We start from the raw sequence: 21741 nt of genomic DNA, 5'->3' as shown, positions 1-21741 counted from the left end.
GGGTATATTGTGGTTCATTTAATTTAAATGAATGGCATAACTTTTTCTATTTTTAAAATAAAAACATGTCTAAAACATTTGTAGTCTGTAACCACATTCAGTCATAGATTATTTTACTAACTGATATTACATGGATAATGTATTGGATACATGAGGTTAAGATTTTGTGTATTGTTAGTTCTTTTTTATTAATTTTTTTTGAGACAAGGACTTACAGTATGCCGAGGCTGACCTTGAACACATTATAAACCTCCTTCATCAGTCTTCTGAGTTCCAAGCTTGAATCAAAGGTTAAGTAGCTTATTCAAGGTCAGGAGAGAATGAATATGGGCCTACATCCAGGCTTGGAAACTTCAAGACTCTTCCCACCGTGTTATACTGATTACAGATTACCATATTTGGGTCTCACCACTCTAAATAGAAAACTTGAAAACGAGATGTAATGGATCCTGGACAATGTTTTGCAATAGGTTCCTCCTAAATTTGTCTTGAAAAAAATCAGGCAAAGACTAGTTTCATAATAATAAACATACGCTATATCACAATAAGTAAGACCTCCTATGGCGCTCTAGTACTACTGTTACTTTTAAAGTTGATTTCAGATGTTTTCTCCTCACACATTCAATGACATTCAGAGATCTGTTTGTCTTAATTCATTACTATGAGAAATTATATAGTGTTATCTTATATAAAATTATATAGTTTATGAAGATTTTTGAAATCTGCTGATTTATCTGCTGTACTATTTACAAAGCACTTTGCTCTATCTTAAAACATATGGTTAAAAATATTGAGATGAACAAAGATGATTTTTAATTCAATAAATAAGACAATCATTTTAGAAAAAGAATATTTTTAATTACATATGTTAAAATTTAAATGTGAACCAGGTGGTGGTGCCACACACCTTTAATCACACCACTTGAAAGGCAGAGACAGGTAGATCTCTAGGAGTACAAGGCTGGCCTGGTTCACAAAGCAAGTTCCAGTAGAGCTAGAGCTATTACATAGAGAAACCCTGTCTTCAAAAACAGCAACAAATAGGTGCTGAGAAGTCCCATCTGGATGGGTGAGTGTGTGCTATCCAAAGTATCTGTTCAACTATGTTCACAGCAGCATTGTTTGTAATAGCCAAAACCTGGAAACAACCTAGATGCCCTTCAATGGAGGAATGGATGAAGAAAGTGTGGAATATATACATATTAGAGTACTACTCAGCAGTAAAAAACAATGACTTCTCGAATTTTGCGTGCAAATGGATGGAAATAGAAAACACTATCCTGAGTGAGGTATCCCAGACCCAAAAAGAGGAACATGGGATGTACTCACTCATAATCGGTTTCTAGCCATAAATAAAAGACATTAAGCATATAATGTGTGATCCTATAGAAGTTAAATAAGAAAGTGAACCCAAAGAAAATCATATAGTCATCCGCATGGAGAGGGGGAAGTAGACAAGATTGCAGGGCAAAAACTGGGAACTTGCGGGTGAGGTGGCATGGGGCAAAGGGGAAATGGGATGAGAAATATGAGAAGGGGAGGATGGGAGGAGCTCGGGGGATTGGGATGGTTGGGATATAGGAAGGATGGATACGGGAGCAGCGAAGTATATATCCTATCTAAGGGAGCCATCTTAGGGTTGGCAAGAGACTTGACTCTTGAGGGGTTCGCAGGTGTCCAGGAATATGTCCCCAGCTGGTACCTTGGGCAACTAAGGAGAGGGAACCTGAAATGACCCTATCCTATACTGATGAATATCTTGCATATCACCTTAGAACCTTCATCTGGCGATGGATCGAGGTAGAGACAGAGTCTCAATTTGGAGCAACGGTCTGAGCTCTTAAGGTCCAAATGAGGAGCAGAAGGAGGGAGAACAAGAGCAAAAAATCAGGACCACGAGGGATGCACCCACCCACTGTGACAGTGGAACTGATTTATTGGGAGCCCACCAAGGCCAGCTGGTCTGGGACTGAATAAGCATGGGTTGATTCCGGACTCTCTGAGCATGGCGGTCAATGAAGACTGATGAGAAGCCAAGGACAATGGCACTAGGCTTCAATCCTAATACATGAACTGGCTTTGTGGGAGCTTAGCCTGTTTAGACGCTCACCTTCCTGGACGTAGATAGAAGACCTTCGTCTTCCCGCAGGGCAGAGAAATTGGACTGCTCTTCAGTATCGAGAGGGAGGGGGAATGGTGTGGGGGGAGGAGAAGAGGAGTGGGGATAGGGGGAGGGGAGTGGGGGGAGGGGGCAATATTTGGGAGGAGGGGAGGGAAATGGGAAACGGGGAGCAGGTGGAAATTTTAATTAAAAAAGAATAAAAAATAAATAAAAAGAAAAAAAGAAAAAAAACAGCAACAACAACAACAAAATTAAATGTGATTTGCAGCATTTTTTAGGAAGGCGTGAAAGTTTCTAGTTGTATAATCCCCCCCCACACACACACAAATAACGTGGAAAGTTTCTTCTATGTTCCAAGAAGAGAGGTTAATCTTCTACAAATCTAATAATATTCTTATTTAGTTAACCGATATTTTAAATACAAGGCTATGAAGAGAGTTTATGAAGACATGGGGAATTTACCAACCCAAAACTACAGTTTCCGAAAACAGTTGCAACTTTACTATTTATAAACACAAAGAGATATAAATTAAATCATAGAAATGTCAAACAAACACATGTTCTCAAAGTGACTCATGTTAATTTGAAGACTGAGCAGACAGACATGAAGATAAACTGAGAGGCAACACTGAGCAGTCAGAGCTCTTCTGTTGGCCATCTGGACCGAGTAGATGCTTAAAGTTCTGCTGTTTTCCAGTTCTGTGGACGTAAGATCCAAATTGTAGTGGCACAGGTCACAGTGACAAACTACGTCTTAGCTGGCGCATATTAAAAAAAAAAAAAAACCACGATTTCAATAGAATATATTACAATTTACACTCTTCTGGGCAATGAAGATAACTTATTATTAGGGAGCTAAATTAGAAAAATGTGACTTAAAGATCCATACAAAGTAAATAAGATTATCTTTATAATTGATTTGGAAATCTGAAAGTACAGTGAAGTACACATAGAATTTCTAAATGCATTTGCACATCAGAAGGCTGGTGAGGCAATCCAAGCATGGCCCAAAGATGCTCTGTAGCTAAACAAGAGCTGAGCTACAGCAACGAAAGCCACGGAGAACAACAGGTTTGAATGTCACTGTCTCCCCAGTAGTCACATGCACACAGCAAAGATTTAGAGAAATTATTGTGCTTCAAGGAGGATCCTCTAAAAATGTGGGTTTTGTTTAATAAAAGATTCCAGAGACTCCATTGCCACCTTTCAGCACTTGGGGACACAGAAAGTAGGTGTTCTATAGCTAGTGCGCCAGCCCTCACTACACAACAAATGAACGCACACCTTGACATTTGCCTTCCCAGGCTCTGAAGCTGTGAATCGCTATTTAGAACCTAACCTAATCCATACCATTTTGTTACAGCAGCATGACTGGATTATTACAGAAATGAAAGAAAATAAAAACCTCAAGGAAGTTTAGCTCTTATACAAATATCAAATTTATTTTATGAGTGGGTTTAATAGAATAATATGACAGGACATAAAAGTTTTTAAATGCTATAAGATTGAGGGCTGTTATCAATTATGTATTAAGGAATCTGGCTATTTACTGTGAGAAAAATTATTTTGATTTTTCTTAGGATTGATTCTGATTTGAATCTTAAATATCAGTAATACCACAGAGGTAATACATTTTTGAATACATGAAAACACACTTCAGTGTTCGGCTTATAAAACTTTGACCTTCTCTAAACACCTTGGATTATTAATAAATAATAAATGTTCATTTGATAGATTCGAGAGAAGAATTATTTCACACACATGGTATAGGATTTATATTTATATAAGACACAAAATAGACATATCACAATACAAGACTTCAATTTGGAATTTTCTAACAGCTGAATATTCTATGTTATACTAGAGTTAAGAAAATTAGAAAAAAAGAAGATGAAATCAAAGAGACATCACATGACCTATAGATTTGGTTATTTTTCCTTGTGGTGACAATTGACATTAAAAATGTGAAAATCCATCAGGGGACTCATCCCTGCAGAAAATGAATTTTCCTTTTCCCAGAACCCATTAGCTGGCTGTAATTCTTCTTCTATGTGTGAAGACAGTGAGAATTAAAGACAATAATACCTTGACTTTATATTTCTTTAGAGATCCACTCTTGGGTATGCTAAGGCAAATGGAAGTGATATCAGAATGAATGAAAATTAAAAGACAAAAGGAAGTTTAGAGGAAGAAATAAATACATCCTGTATAATCTTTTGCTAATTTCTTCTGAATACCTAAAAACATTTCTCATCCTTTTTACCCCTTCCTTTTTATACTTTGACCCATTCTCCTTCCAGTCAATAGTGGCACATTGTATACACTGGTGTCATGAAAATGGCAAATTCAAGACCCAGTAAGAAAAGAAATGTCCTGGAAATATCTAATGGTCAACCAGAAACATGAACTGCCTGCCCTCATGGAGCTTCCACTCTACTAGGAAAAGGTGGCATAAAATAAAACAAAACATCTAAATGCACAATTAGAATTCTATGCTGTGAAGGAAAATACAAGCCTTTCCTCAAAGCATCAATATGTAACTGATATAATTAGCCTCTTACCCTCAGTTAGTGACCAGAAATTATGGCTGGATTTGCATGTATAACATATTACTATTTTTCTTGATTTAAGAGTCATTTAATTCTTTCAGAACCCTACTAGAGTAAAATCCAAATAAGTAAATTTAAAAATAAACAATTGTTGGAATGACCTGGACAGTTACATAGACAAAGACACTCATACATATGCACATACAAGTGCACTCGTGCATACATGTGCACACACAGACGGGGTGAGGAAAACACCAAATTTCTAAGGAAATTGTTAAATTTAGGTTCTAAGTAAAAATAAAATAAATTACCATCACTATTGATCACCAAAATAATGCCATTGACAACTTTCAAGTGAAATAAATGTACAATCAATAACAAGCAATACCCTAAAGACTATTTGGAATCATACAGCCAGCAGCAGTTAGATTTTCTATGGGCACTGCAAGAGCTCTCCAAAAGAAAGCTATAATCCATTAAAATGGAGATTATTCTTAATTATATTTAATTAAAAGGGAAATATTTCCATTTTAAATCATAAAACAAATTTAAATTATTGACTCTCAATTTTGAAGCAGAATAACCAGCTGACAGGCCTAAGTATGATGTACCATGAAGAGAAAACATTCATTTCATTCTTCATGATTCTTCTACCATACAACATGAACCCCTAACATGTATCCATCTGCCTTAGCCATTTTTGTCATACCGAAATGGTGAAATATTTTGCAGATTCCAAACCCTGAATGAGCTGGAAGAGGTCAGGGTCCACATCCACTTGGGAAGGGTCCATCAGAAAGGGACTCCAGTGTTACCTTCTGGTGGAAGAAATCAGGAGGATCAAGAGGTTTATTCAAATGTCTCTCCTTTTCACTTCTATCTTTACTTATTTTCTTTAAATGAAATGCATTCATCTCTAACTGGGTACTTGGAATTTAATAAAAAAAATTCTCACAAAAGAAATCAAAGCATTAATGATGACTGACATTCTTGAATTCAATTTTGCTTCTATATACAGACACAGAAATATGTAATTTTCCAGAGGTCCATTTCAAAGATTCTTAGTTCACCCTGTCAGAGAAAAGTGGAGTGGAGAAGAGTGCTTCAGAATTCCATGGTGATGGAAAGATTGGAGAGAAACAAGAGTTTACAGAGTGAACCAGTTATGTTTCATGAGTCAGATTTAGCTTCTTTTTAATGCACAACTAGCATTTAAGTTGATGTAGAAAGTTACAAAGTGAAATTCCTAGACAATATGCTAGAGTCTTCCAACTGAGTGACAGAAATACGTTGACCTGGATTCATGCTCTTATTAAGTTTTGTCTGTGCACTAATTCATCCACATGGTATGCTGACAGGCTGAGCGTGATGCCATGACAGTCACAATTGTACTTTCTGCTCTAGAATGTAAATTGGTAAACCAGTTCACAGTGAAAGACTGACAAAGTTTATTTTTCATTTTTATATATCTAGAACAAACAATTATGTGATGGCAACTCTGATATTCAAAGTAACCTCTCCATCTATCATTAGATACACACTGATTCCAATGATCTTTTTAAAAAAATAAATAGAAAAATCAAATGTTTTTCCTCTATAGCTTTGCATTGGAGAACAAAATTTGATAAAAATGATGAAATGAAAAAAAATGCCTGTTACACATATCAGCAGAAACATTTGAGACTTACATAGTATACTGAAGTGACTCTCAACATTAATTACACTGAATTGTTATCAACTGGATGTAAATATGAACTATTTCGTATGTTTAGTTATATAACTAGAAAAGTATTTTGAGTTACTTTTAAAAGAGTTACTTTTTTAAGAGTATAATGGATGATTGTATATACTCAAAGTCTATGCTTATACATTTATATAAATATATGCATACATATACTGAAGCACATTCTATTAACAAGAAAGCAAAAGACAATTTCCTACATATAATCTTAACCCTGAGTCCACACGCAGAACAGTATATAGACCGTTAGGGACACACTCACTAGAGCTCGCTGTCAATGGGATGTAAGCCTTGGGCAAAGACTTTAGGAACTACCCAAAATGACTCACCAATGCTTTGAGAGAATTGATGACACCATCATTATCACAGTGACTAAGACTCAAAACAAAATGAAGTTGTACTATTGGAAATGGTCAACTGGCAAAGCTGTGACAGGTAAGCGAAAGCTCTATTTTAAAACGTTTAACTTAGATGTCATTTCTTGTTTAATGCTTGGCTCATGTTCAGATGCTTTTCTGAAACAGAAAAGGTTCCATGTTGGATGATACAAATGCAAGAAGGTAGAGCAGCAAACGCTCATCCTAGTCACGATGTTAACTTTTAACACATAAGAAAGTGTCATAAAATTCAAGGAAAAGATATATTGCTGTATCTCAGGATAATTTTGATTTAGAATCAGAGATCAAGGGCGCATTAACTATTTCACAATTTAAAACAAAAAAGGTCATTCTAAACATTTACCAGGGCTGTGAGTCACTTATTTCCTTTGCTAAACACAATGTAGATGCATCTAAACAGCAAACCGAACATGCTTCTTCTTCCATATACTTCAAAGAGTACTCATGCCTGACTTACCAAGTGACACAGCAATATATAGTTGCTATTAACATTCTTGATGTTAGTATGCATAAAGAGCAAGCTTGCTTTTCCTCTTTTGTTTCCACCACAGTGCTGCCTTTTAGGGCTTCCATGACATCAGTGTGTTTCTACGGCATCTAGCAGGCAACAAGGGAAGAATCCAGAGCATACAACCCTGGAGCTGTGCTATAATGATGCTTGCATTAGGCAGAATGGACAGGGCAGGTGTGTCCATTCAGAGATGAATATACGAGGAAGATATAATTATAGTCACTACACTCATCACTTAAATACCATTAAATGATACTGCAGGGACTGACACCACAACCTATAGCTAATTTTTAAATATAGTAATTATATAAGCAACTGACATGGAAAAAATTAGTCCAAAAAGCAAAACATGGACATGGGAGGGCAAAGCAAAAATATTTTGAAGAACGCTTTCTTACCTTACATTCATAAATATTCATTAACACACACATACCTACCTCCCAGTACCTTTCACCAATGCCAAAGGTCTACATACATTTGCATAACTTAGACACACTGTAATCCACACAGATGAAACTAAGAAACAAAATAATGTAGTACCTTTACTTTTACCTATGCATTTGATGAGATGGTCCATGAAGAAAGGATTTCCAGACAAAGAGAATAAAGAGGAAAAAAACAACAAGAAAAATTATGAATATACATAGATGTGCTGCTCTCTGAAAATTAAACAAGACAAGAGGATATAAACAATGTTTTGAAGACAATGGAAAGGCAGTCCATACATTCTGAGAATTCTGCCTGTTTTTACAGAAAGGTTCATGCAAGGGATAAGAAGCCCATGCTCATGTTTAAAGTTACATAAAAGAAGAATCTCAATGCCCATAGTATCAATTGCATGGAATATTACAATCAGCACCCTGGAAACCAAAAGTCAAAGCTGTCTACAAGTTCCCAAACTGCCATGCATGGATGAATAATGGACTCTTAATGGAGCAGGTGATACTGGGGGTTTCAGATGTTAGCTCTTGACTGCTCTGGACTTTCCTCTCCTGTAAGGACTCTCGCATAGACACCAATAAGAAAAGCAGGGTTTCAGTCAAATTTCTTATGTCTTATTTATTTGTAGATGTCACAGTGAGAGGGATGGAGGGATACAAGCATCGCAGGAGCCAAACAACATCAAGCCAACAAATAGAAGCAGAAAATAAACCATGAAAAATGTGAACAAAAGCTATGTATTTCATTTGCAGCCACATCGTTTCCAAGCAACCGCCATACTTTGCAGCGATGGTTTTGAAAGCAGCTACAGAACAAGAAAACACTGAAAGCAGAGTGGAAAAGGAGCAGAACCCATACCTTGGTCGCCCATCATCAGGTGTGCCAGACCTTGAAGGGAAACAAGAGCACAGTCAGCAATAAACAAGGGAGCATGGGAAGGCAGGGTTGTCACGGTGACAAAAATGTTCAGTGACAGACATCTTGCTTCCTATGAGACATGCCTGTATCACAAAGGCAAATCAAAAACATTTTTTCAAGCCTTGGTTGGATTGCTTTGGGGCAAAGAGTTATAAAACAGCAGTGTAAACACCAGCATATGCTGTGCTGTGTATTCTAAGTGTTAGTTAGAACAAACAAAAGTATGAGAGTATGATTTAAATTCAAACAGTTCCTTAAATAGTGCATCTGCCCTTTGTGTGCTTTGATAACATTTGGAACATTGTCCCCATAGGGCTTGCCATTGTTTGGCAATAAAATTATATTTTACGAACACCCAAAAGATTGTCTTTATCATGGGCTGGGTCTGATCTTTTTCCTCTCTTCAAAAATGAGAACTTTCATAATTAAATGGGGTGTGGGAGTGGGAAGTGGCCTTAGTCACATTGAAATGACAATGCAGAAATGTCCCCTTGTCTGATGCAGGTGGCTCAAATGCAAAACCAAGATAATTAGGCATGCAATTGAAAAGCTCGGATTTATGACACAGTCATGTTTTCAAGAAAGAATGGGTAAGTTTTAAGTAGATTCAATTAATTTTTCATTGGAAGAAAATTATTTATCATTTTAATTAAATGTTGTTTTGTGTTTATGCTCCTTTATTTACTCAAGTTATACACTGCAGATATAATATCCCCAAGAAAATTTTATGAAGATCACTATTTTTCTAAAGAAAATTGAAAATAGTCTCTTGCTTTGATTGGTTCTCAGTATGTAACCTAGGATAGCCTCAACCATAGTCCTCATGTCATTTTGCCAACATGCTCAGCTGTTAGGATCATCTTAGCAACCAAAAGAGTTTACGTGACAAAAGAGTCACGTGAAACAGTACTTTTTCTGAAAATCATGAATCATAGAATCATAGCAGCTTAGTCTCAACTCAGAAACACAGCTGTCAATTTTGGATATATTTCAATAACTTTATATACAATCAGAGAAATGTAAGATCAAGTTTAAAAAAATCTGGCTTTTCAATTTCTAATGATACTTCAAATAGATTTGAAACTTTGAACTTGAAAGCATTATGCACCAGTTGCCCCGATTTGTTTTTTCAAACTCGTAAGTGTATTTTTATATTTTGGTAAGGCAGATACAACTAGAAATTATTCTGAAATCACAACATAATTTGGAAATGATTTTAACAGTGAAGATGTTTCTGGAACAGCATTTCTGGAGGGATTTCAACAAAAATAATCACATAAGTGAAAAATATTTTATATGTGATTAATTCAATCCTTTATATGGTAAAGAAGAGATTCATGTATTCAAATTTTTAATTTTTCATTTAATCTCACACATATATTTTCATATATACATTGACATATATATACACACATGTATATATTTGTTGTGAATATATATATTTCCACCTAGAAACATATTTGTATTTCTAGGATTATTTTGTAGACTACCTCGAAAAATTATCCCTGGTAAGATCTAAACTTTCTGGAGATCTAACTTTTAGAAAAGAGACTTAGAAATCTGTGGTGGTTTTGACATTGCACCCAAAAGGAAATTAATAAATCTCCAGGGACTACTATTTCTCTTGTTCCATTTCTAGCTCTAAATGGAGCTTGACTGCATTCTTATAGTCACATTGTAAACCAAGATATTAAAATTATGATTTAATAACTTTATTACAACAGTTGAGGGGCTTCTATTCTGAGTATCTTATCAATGTCCTTCACCAAACGATTCTGTGATTATGGAGAAGCATTTCAACTAATTAGGTTGACTTTAAAGTCTTTTAGAAATTCAAAAAGAGAAAAAAAATGAACACTTTACAGAATAATTTAAAAATACAGAAGAAAAATTTACAGCTTTTGTATGTTCACAAATTTAAAATTATGAAACTAGAAATCAGAAGGAATACAAAGTCAACATTCGGGGGATATGACATACTGTTTCTTTAGAAATTTTCATCTATTTTTCTTGAATATCAGTATATTGACCATGAAAAGGTGACAAATTTGATGCTGATTTTGCGCTGATCAATGTTGTATTACAATGAAGTCTTCTTTTTGAAAAGAAATGACCCCTTTGTGACCTCAACTGCACTAATCTGTCGCTTTCACTAGAGGCAATTTGTGAGAAGTCTTTCTTGTGTAGAAATGAAGGTGTGCTTATGAAATGACTGCATTCCAACCTGTAGCAACAAAGTATTTATGTTAAACTCCATTTCCTGACACAAAAATGTCCACACATTGCTGACAACTGTTAAATTCTGTGATTATGCAATGTATATAGCAGGAGATAGTCCAGGTGTGGTTGTACTCAGGAGGTAAAGCGAGGTGAATGTCTGCAAGTGTGGCAGCACAGTCTGCTCTCTAGGCTGAGCTACACAGCAGGAACACTTTTTTTTTAAAAAACAAAAAATGGGTGTGAAATGATGAGAAACTTTTATCTATCTATTCTTTTGCTGCAGCTAATGTTTTTTGTGTTTATCTTTTCCAAATTTGGTTGGTAATATCAGACTACTTCATCCAATAAAATGTTGAAATATGCTTGTAGGAACCAATGGGAAAAATATATAACTTTCCCAAAATTCCATGATTGAGATAATCTAATGACACTCCAATATGTCATCCTAGTGTTAACACACTAATGTTATAAATATACTTACCCACGATCTCAGGGCAGAACTGTAAGCTTTCATTTCCACTGGCAATGACTTGTTTTTCAATCTAAATGTATGCTTCTTTCTTATTTTCAGTGTTTTAATCTATGTTCTTTTATAATTTGAATCATTTGAAACAAACCAAGGACGTTAAAATGACAGAGTAGTAAAGATATACACCAGAAAAGAAACTACTTTGATCCAAAATAAAAAGAAAAGGGAAGAAAAAAAGAAAAAGAATGGAGACAGAATCACACATTGTGTTAGAAACTTCAAAGAAACACTTTCTTTTTTTAAAAAAATAAAAGAAATAGCATTGTATCCTGTTTCCATATAGAACACTGCATTAAGTATTCTAAGACTCATGGGCTGCTGAAATATATCAGGCACTGGAAGTAAGATTGAAGGCGTTTTTATCCCAGAGACCCATGGGGTGGAAGGTGCAGATGTGTTCCATATGCAAAGTGATACACATCTAGAAATCAAGGGATGATCAGAAAGGTCAACTTACCGTCTATATTCGAGATGTACTCTATGAATACTGAGAAATAAAAAGCAAAGAGGAGTTGAAAAATAAGGTAGAAAGCACCCACCTTCCACATTGTTGTCTTCTGAAAGCACATGACAAGGAAGGAGAGAAAAGGAGAAACATTCATTAAGCAGCATGCAGACTGGACCTTGCCTTTGCATGTCTTCCTCATGCAAGGCACCAAACACATCATGCAAGTGCTCCATCACTGTCATTCAAGGGTACAACAAAACCACAAGGGAGCCGGTTTCCTCCCATTGGCAGTGTTTACTAAATGTGAGACAAAACTGCAATAGCACTGTCAGGCGTTGAACAAAGGCTGTTTGTTTAAGTAGACTTTCAATGCTCCCTGTAAAGGGAGCTGCATTATTACTACAGGCTGCTGGCAGGGTCTTTCCAGGCAATTTTTAAAAGCTTTTTACTTTTATTTTGTAGTAATTCTAAAAAGCTCTATTTCTATATATTGATTTGGATGTCTGTAAAAGAAAGCCCATTGGTACTAGCAGTGAAATTTCACCAAAAGTTACTTTACTTCTGTCAAATGTGTTATTTCCATTGTCCCTTGGTTTTGAATGCTTCTAATAACTTCCTTCGAATAATAACTACAGCATAGATTTATACAACAAAAATCAACGATTCATTAGGTTTATTTATTACAAGATCAAATTTTGTTACAAATGACAGTTTGCTATAATTTACTAAGATGCTGCTGAAAATATGATGAATAGAAAAAGTGCCCATTGCAAAAGAAGTACATTAAACTAGACTTGTTGTGGTTAGGCTAAAGCTTACATTTAGCAAACATTTCCTTCTGTTTTCTTTACCTATATGATATTAATATATTTCACATTACTAAGTATATGTTTTCATACATGTACATCTAGGCATAAGCACAATACAAGATGTATATATTTGTAATATATGTAATTTTATATAAAACCCATTTAAGTGTACAGGGCTTAAACTGATTAATGCTAACTGAGCAATTCTAGACTGAGACATGGGAGTTGGGAGAAAGGACTGAAATGGAAGGGAAGGCATTCTTACAGATGCAGGGCAAAAACAAGGTTTTAATTTTTACTTATTAAACATTTTAGTTGTTAATTATATGGACTGAAATTCTCCTCTGATCCTTAGATTTTATATTTGTTTCATTAACTTTACATTATGCATGGAAATTTGAACTAAAACAGCTTAAAAACTAAAGAAACATGCCTGTAGTAATCAGAGGATGAAATAGAGGATGTAAGTGTTAATGCATCATTAACACTTACAAGTTTAAGTGCTATTTTTCCACTGGATGAAGGAAACCATGAATTTAGAATCGTGATTTTGTTTGAATGATAGGACTAGAGACTGAAATACACAGGTGCAATAGCTCATTTCAGTAGCAAAAGACACCTGATTAGAGGGGACACAACATTTTAGGCAACACTTGGTTGGTTTGAATCTATTATTATTGAAGAAATATTTTTTAAAAAAATTCAAGTATTTGGTAGGTTTTTAAATTTTTTTGGTTTTTATTTTATTCAATAAGCTGAATTCATTTCCTATCAATAGAAATTCTGACAAGAAAGTCACACAAATATTTAAATATGTTGGCTGCATTATACTGAAAATATATAAATAACTATAATGTCTATGATATCCGTTAGTTTATATCTATCTGTTTCTGGAAACTTTTTTTTTGCTTAAGGTATTTTTTCAATGATTATTCAATATTAACATTAAAAAAAAAACTTTCAATTCTGAGGAGAATTAATTCCTCTGATCTTATTGAATTGCTGTAAGGAAAAGAAGAAAAAAAGCAGAAAATGACTTAGGTAAGGATGCTGTAGCCGTAAGGTTAAGGTCATTGGCTCCATCCACATACGATGGTTTTCTTGCACTGTTAGGAGAGGAAAAGGCCCTGACATTCAGGTTTTCTCCGTTCTTACTCAGACTGAGAATACGCTTAACTGAGGGGCCTCTGATGTGTAAATTCAAGTCAGGACCAATGTGCAACCATCCTGACCTGTGTATGTCCAGGAAATATATTTCAGAATATTTGAGTTTTCCAAAGAGCTAAGATATTGGAGTAAAATATAGGGGGATATGTCAGTTTCATTTGAAACATGCTGAAGAGACTTGGCTTCAATCAGACTTGCCTTAAGTTTCTGTAATTTTCAAAGTTAATGACAAGGAAACACACACACGTACATGTGCGCACACACACACACACCCTCCCCCTCCCACCCACATACTGAACAAACAAACCAAAAAGAAAAGAAAACAGAATCCCAACCTTCTCCTTCCTCCTTTCATTCTACACTACACTCTGGTGTCCATTTGCTGACTATGGTAGTTAAAACTTGCTGACCCAAGGCTAGCCCATGCTTTACTTCACACGGTGGTTGCAACTCTAACTTAAGGTACTCAACCCATCATGAGACATTCTTTTCTCTAGTTTTCTGGCCTGTTCTTACACGAAACAGTGGATGCTGAGTTGGAAGAAATGTTATTTTTTTCTCTCCAGCTTCAGCGAGTGTGTGTATACTGTGATGCAAACAAAGGCTATTAGAGTTCTGAGCAGTGCCAGGGACGAACTGAGTTTCCACATGCCTTAGTGTACAGGGATGTCAACTTAATATGTAGTAGAAAGGGACCCACTTGGCCTTACCTGTAGACCTTGTCAAAGGAGGACATATCTCTTACATAAAAACCCTGGCTTTGGACGTCACAAGAAAACCCACAGAATCAGCTAACCTGGACTCATAGGAACTCACAGAGACTGAACCGACAACCAGGGAGCATGTATAGGACTGACCTAGATCCTATGTATATATCTGACATTTGTGTAGCTTGATCTTATTGAGGGGCTCCTAACAGTGGGAACAGGGACTTCCTCTGAGTCTCTTGTGCTGACTTTCAGGTCCCTATTCCTCATACTAAGTTACCTTGCCCAGCCTTAATGTAAGGCGAGGTGCTTAGTCTTCCTACAACTTGACATAGCATGTTTTGTGGAGATCCATGGAAGGCCTGCCTTTTTCTGAATAGAAATGAAGGAGGAGGGGGGTGTTGGAGAATGGGGAAAAGGAACTGGGAAGAGAGAAAAGAGAGGAAACTCCAGTCAGGATGTAAAAGAAAAGAAGGAAGGGAAGGAAGAAGGGAGGAAGGAGGGAGGGAGGGAGGGAGGGAGGAAAAGAAAAAGGAAGAAAGAAAGGAGGGAGGAGGGAAGGAAAGATGGAAGGAGGGAAGAAACCAACCCTGGCTTCTTAGTTTTGCAGACATAATTTTATTAGTGAATAAGCAGGTCTCTCAGCAATCAATTCCACTGTTATTACTGTGTCACTTAATAAAATCTTGCTTTTGTATTCCCTACCTATATAAAAGTCAGGAATCCAAACCTGCAAAAAACAAATTCCTTTTCGTTCCTTTAAAGCCTGCTTTCCCCAGCAAATGGGCACCAGATACTGAGGTGTCCACCATGCCAAGAATGATAGCTTATGTGCTGGCATAAGGGAAGTAACACACCACTACACTGTCCCTTTAAGTTATTACAGGATTGGAGCTATAGAAACTTGTTTATTTTGCTTCTAGCTTGTAAGAACATTAAGGACATTAGAAGAGGCTATAATGATGGACCTAGAATCTGCTTTTAATGTAGTTTTAAGATCTCAGTTGGACAGCCCCATGGGGAACTAAATGAAAGATGAACACCCGTCATCTCAGCCTTCATTTGGTGTCTGTCTCCTTTAATTTTGGTCTGATCCCATTCCTACTTGGGTCTACCTGCCTGACATATGTCATCAATCGATGCTGATGTCACACAGGAAAGTCACTGTCCTAAATCTCAGTACCTTGGATTCCAAGAGGAGCACGGTCTTTAGAAGAGAATCCTCCCACCCTCTTCCCTCACCACACACATACCCGAGCACAGGCAATTTTCCACGAAGTTGAGACTGCACCCTGAACTTAAAGTTGTCACCATGCAGAAACCAGAGGGTTTCCACATGTGATGGTAATGATTAGCAATTTATGGAAACACCTTGAGAGACTGGAGTTGAGGCAATCATGGAGCTTAATAGGATCATAAATTGACAAGGACTGCTTAATTATGCAGACCCCTTGTTCTCTAGTGAATACAGTGATCAAGTCAACATTCCTAAAATGGACTTGGAGACATTATATCATTTTATATCTTCCTCTGCCCTCTATTTTTAACCAAAACTGGTCTCTAATTGACCCAATGATGGAGCTGGTGAGTTTACTCTATTTAGGCATCTGGGGCTCTAACTCATGGCTTAAAAATCTCATTATAGTTTCTGCACTTGATCCTAGAAAAACAATAATGAATAAGAAAATGAATATATTTGTTTCAGTATCCTCAAACTCACCACCCCATCAGAAACTGAATCATGCTGAGTAAACAAAGTTTAGAATAAAAAGACACAAGTATCATCTTTTGGTATGTTCAATCAGTGTGTTGAAAACTATGAGGGTCCTCATCTAAATGTTCAATGTAGGTCAGTTTGTACATCACTGCAGACCTTAAGATTTGGTCAACACAGCTACCAGGAATCACTTAGACATATTCTCTACTGTGTACTTTGGTTTCCTTTTCTTTCAGTTGTCTGTGACTGGCTCTCTTCAATGTCCTTAACTTCCTTTCTCTTCTATCCAAGCTGGCACTATTACAGGTAACTTGACACACAGATGCAGTACTGGTGCTGGCGATAGCAAGAGGCAGGAACAAAACTACAGTTCTATGTCCTAGTCCATTCAGTGTGGCTGGAGCATTGATACTCTTATTTTCTAGCTCCTTGTATTACTTCTTCAGACTCTATCCCTTACTGCAGGAACTGAATGCCAGGATGGAAGGGTCTGGTTTCCATGGTAGCACAGGATGGAGCTTTGTTTGGCCTTTATTTTTTTCTCTTAGTATTGGCAGTGAAAGCCTTTATAAAACCTCAATAGTCTAAGGATACTTCAAGGACTAGGGAATGGAGGGAATCACTGAAACTGGATTTATGCAGCATTCAGCCCGAGGAAGACAAACACTGGCCAGAGAAAGAGAAGGTTCAAACAGAAAATAAAGCATAAAGGTCCATTATGAGCACTAACAAGAGGAAAGAAACAGCTCTGGGCAAGAATCGTGCCAATTACAAAGCATTTTTAAACAGATGGCCACAGCTCCTGTTCCAAAACGGCCAAAAGGAGATTCCAAGGTTCTCTCACTAGCCTGCTCCATCCTGATCCGGTGCATGAGTGCACACAATTGAAGTTGAGCCAGTGGACGCTTTTCTGCCTAGGAATGAAAGGGGAGCTACTTCTAGACCAAGTGCAGCAGGAGAGAGACGATCTTGGTATTTCTGAAACATTTTAGAAATTAAAACGCTCTGGGTAATTAATTCAAAATGTTCTATCTCAGTGTTGACACTCTGAGAAAGTAATGAGAAGAAAGGGGTGAGGATAAGGACAACAGAAGGAGGAGGGTACTGAAGTCTGTTTTGGTACTGAAACTGTTTGAGGGATCTAAGAGAACGTAGCAATCATTGGTCAACCTATTATAAAAGATATTCAAAGACCCTATATTATGATGTAATTTCTTTACATATGAGGCCATCACAAGTATGTTTGAAAATTATTTTACTTTTGGTTATGATTTACAGAGAGGTTTTCAGCTCAATATTTCTATATTCATCTTGGAGTTGAACTTAGGAAAGAGATTTTGCATGGGATAGTGACGAACACAGTCTATGGTGCCCCTGTTTCAGCCATTAGCCACATCGTGATTCTTCCCTTAGTAATAAGCACTTTCTCATACGGGATTGATAGATAGCATTGAGTAGAGTGTTTCCTGGGAACTTCCCTGAACTAAGCCACCATGCTATGAAATTTTCCAAAGAAAGCTCTATCAGATGAACAGTTTCTACCATTCTGAGAGTCTGAAGTCAGAATATTTAGAAAACCTAACCAAAAGTTTTGGGATCAGAGTGGGGGATGATTTTGAATGTTCCTGTGCATGCTTCTGAGTGCTCTTGGGATTGAAGTACTCAGTATGGCTTTATCTATAAACAAATGAATAGCAGTCTTCTGGATTGTGTGTTTGTAGTGGAGAACACTGTACAGTTATCCTAATCTTTGCATTGTTGATCTAGAAAACAAATTTCACTAAAGGAGGCCGACCCTCCTTCTTCTAAAACACACCTCGAACATGTCAGTGATGAACAGTTTTTTGTTGTTGCTGTTCTTGTTCACAAACCATTATCCCAGACATTTTGAAACAAACCTTAAAATGCTACTTCATTTTCTTAGAACAGTTCAAAACACATTTGTTTAATTTTTCTAAGAAAAACCAAAAGATTTTGTGATGAAATTCTGAGAACATGACTAAACTAAATTATAAAAAGAAATCTAAAATTAGTGCTCAACAAATCAAATTTACATGTATTATATAAAAACAATGCTGTTTATATAATATGTCTGACTTACCAATTAAATATTTTATATGTGCAGAAAACCAGAACTTATTACAACATAAGGAGGGTTTCAAGTTGTTATTTTAAATTTCATAGCAGTGTTACAGATTTATTAAATACTTTAGAAGAAAATCCACTAAATAAGAGGACTTTTTAAACCCTCAGAGGTTTTCATTGTTCTCTTTGCTTCATGTGCAGAATTCAAGACAGTTGCAACTTCTAGGATTTATGGGTAATGACAAAATTTGGTTGAAAACACTGGAAAGCATGGAATGTATTTGTTTTGTGTGAGTGGATAAGTTAATTAGGCCAGACTTAAAATTTCCCAGAAACTCTCAACTTAGACTAAAATATTGGTAATAAAACAACAAATCCTTAATAATATTTTTCAGTGTAGATCATTTACATAGAAAAAAAACGGGTGTGAGTGGCTCACCCACTCCTCAGAAATTAAAATCATTTAGACTATGATAACTTGAGGTTTAAACATATGGAATCACTGTTGAGGTAGGGCTCCTACCTGTGTTTACCCCCAGGCATTCCAATCACTTGAAATTAAACACGGAGTATTTTCCAAATACTTCGGTGTCATTAAAACTTAAAGGAAACCATGCATTTCATTCACAGATGAAAATATTTTCCTTCCTTTGAAAAACATCTGAAATAAAGGTTATCTTCATTCAACAGTAAATATTTGGTCATTGATCTTATCCAGTATAAACTTATCATATGAGGACCACTGCTTTAGTTCAGAAATGCACATCTGCTAGAACAACACTTCACATATCTGTTGTATAGTAAATCTCGTAGGGGTTGGGCATGAAGGAAATAAAAATTAAATACACTATCAAATTTCAGGTTTTTCAAAGATGTTTTAGAATCCAAACTGAAAGGAAAATAGTTGGTTCACAATATAACCAGTTGGATGTGGGTGGAGAAGTCACACATGTAGTTTGGGAAGCAACCACTAATAATTAATTAACTGACAAGAGTGTTTTCCCAAGTGTAAGAGAGTTGCACAGGCCTGTGCCTGGTGGCTTACTGATGTAAGTTCCTCATTTAGTGTATTCCTAAAATGTTAGGCTTGTTTAAACAAACATATATAAGTGAAAAATTCATTTGTGACCATATAAAACTTCTTAGAACAATTACTCCATCCTTCAAAGTAGAAAGTAGTTTGATTCATTCTTAAAGTAACATAGTAGAAAGGTCATATAATGGTTATTTTTTTATATTGTACAAACTGATCTACAGTGTCAGGAAATAAAACTGCATATTTTGGACACAGTTTTGAGACTGAAAATTTAACTTATCACATGTTTATTAAACAGCTCATTATACATTTCTTTAAAATGCTTGGCAGAACTATTATATAATAATAACTTCAATTAAGAAAAAGAACTTCCTTTTGATTTCCAGTTTTGTAAGAACTTTGAGAAGTCAACTTTGAAAAGCAAATAAGAACAACAGCAGGAACTGCTAGCAAAAGTCAGTATGCTCTCAGCTGTCGTCACACTGACCTGTAAGTCCAAGATACACATGTGGGTTGCACATTTCATTAGAAAACTTGAAACTTGCTTTTTTATTTAAACTTTTTTTTCTGTTAGAAATGTTGACAAGACTAAATTAAGAAACTACAGTAATTACATTTACATTATTACTGGTAACACATCTACCTTTAACACATTGAAAATATTCTATTAATGACAGGCAATAAATAAAATGCAAACTTTCTTATATATCTGATTAAATTTTTAATGCTTGTACAAATAGGAAGAGAGCTCAAGTCAAGTATGCTCAGTCCTTGGTTCTCTGAGGCCTGATCCTGTTATGTATTTGTAGCTAAGGATGGAAATAAACTCTCATCCTGTTTCATCGTTCCAAGTGCTCAGGTTGTGTGATGCCACAAGGGCAGGAGTAGCATTCCCCTAGCTTCATGATTCAAAAGAGAATCCAGCGAAGACTGCATTTCAATTAGAATTAAATAATAGCAGTAATGGGGCTACAATTGCTGCAGCCAAATTCTACATGATTGGCAGCTGTATGATCATTCGTTAACAGAATGAACAGCACAGATTATATTTCTGCCATCTCAGAAAAATGCTATGGGAGTACTAATGGGAGTTAAAAGGGCCCTAAAAGGTCTCTGACAATATCTAATGATAGCAAGCTGTATGTGTTTTTTATTTCTGTTCATTAAAGGGCATAATTTAAATTCATACTAATATTCTAAAAGAAAATATCAATTTAGATTGGATGTGGTTATTGAATTTGTGCAACATAGAGAGCTATAGAATATTTTCACTTTAATTTCAAAATAATAAAAATAATTGAAAAACAACCCAATAAAAATTTTATTGTACTTATTTTAAATGTTTGGCTAATTCAAACACTGAAAAGTTATTACGTTTAATCATCAGTCTTTTCTTTAACAATCGCAACATCATATCCCAAATACATTTTGTTTGTTAAAAGATTCAATTTAGCAATGTAGTATTTTATTACCCATATCGCTGCTCATCTTCACTAGTATTCCACTGGGTGCCATCCAACATTATTGTCTTTAAGTTGCAGTATATGACAATTTTTAAGGAATAGTGGGCTAATAACAATATATTTTTAGAACAGGTCAAATGTACACTCCATCCCATTCTTTCACAATGAATTTTATTGTAAAAAAAATAACTTAAAGCCACCCTTTCTAATCAAACAAGCATTCTGTTCAGCACTAGACTGTAGAACAAGGAATGACATGGACAAAGCAGCAGCCTTTCTGGAGGACTGCAATGCAGCAGACACAGAAAGCTATGGTAAAAACAGTGTGAACGCAAAGTTCACTCCACTCTGTAAGAGGCTGAGCCAGCTAAGGAGCTCTTCTGGGGAAACAAATGCATCTAATGAGAGCCGGGCGATGGTGGCGCACGCCTTTAATCCCAGCACTTGGGAGGCAGAGGCAGGCGGATCTCTGTGAGTTCGAGACCAGCCTGGTCTACAGAGCTAGTTCCAGGACAGGCTCCAAAGCCAAAGAGAAACCCTGTCTCGAAAAACCAAAAAAAAAAAAAATGCATCTAATGGCATCTAATGAGTAATGGACAAACACAGAATATTGGGAGGGAAAATGTATACTGGGGAATGGCAAAAAGGCAAAGTGCCAAAATTGGTCAGGAGATAAACTGACAGACTAATTATGGTCACATGAAGAATTAATAAAATAGGCCTCGTAAAATTGCTTGACTCATAAACTGCTTCTAATACAAGCATGAGAAAGTGAGTTCAGGTTTCTGATAACCCCATCAAAAGCTGGCATTGTGTGTGCACCTGTAGGCCCTGAGCTGGGGATAAAATCAAGCAGATCCTACGGACTTGCTGGTCAACC

The 21741-nt window shown here is 36.1% G+C and overlaps 1 protein-coding gene across 29 annotated transcripts in view; it reads right to left on the bottom strand.

The window, feature by feature from the left end:
* The window catches only part of Nrxn1 (neurexin 1), a 1077006-nt gene that overhangs the window by 966399 nt on the left and 88866 nt on the right, over window positions 1–21741 (bottom strand). For 17 of the 29 annotated variants that reach the window (XM_057767124.1, XM_057767151.1, XM_057767179.1 and 14 more), the window contains exons 3-4: window positions 11969–11986; window positions 8621–8650 (exon numbers count right to left, since the gene is read on the bottom strand). The exons of 8 other annotated variants lie outside the window; for them this stretch is intronic. In XM_057767124.1, the coding sequence (XP_057623107.1) occupies window positions 8621–8650; window positions 11969–11986 (48 nt within the window). Of the gene's footprint in view, window positions 1–7861; window positions 7870–8620; window positions 8651–11968; window positions 11987–21741 lie in introns of those variants that run through there. 4 more of the 29 variants (XM_057767161.1, XM_057767328.1, XM_057767142.1 and 1 more) reach the window with 3 other exon arrangements.

Source organism: Chionomys nivalis, chromosome 1 (genome assembly GCF_950005125.1).
Source record: "Chionomys nivalis chromosome 1, mChiNiv1.1, whole genome shotgun sequence".
NCBI classification, from domain to species: domain Eukaryota; kingdom Metazoa; phylum Chordata; class Mammalia; order Rodentia; family Cricetidae; genus Chionomys; species Chionomys nivalis.
The sequence above is the reverse complement of the archived record's forward strand: the minus strand, read 5'-3'. Positions and strand labels throughout refer to the sequence as shown.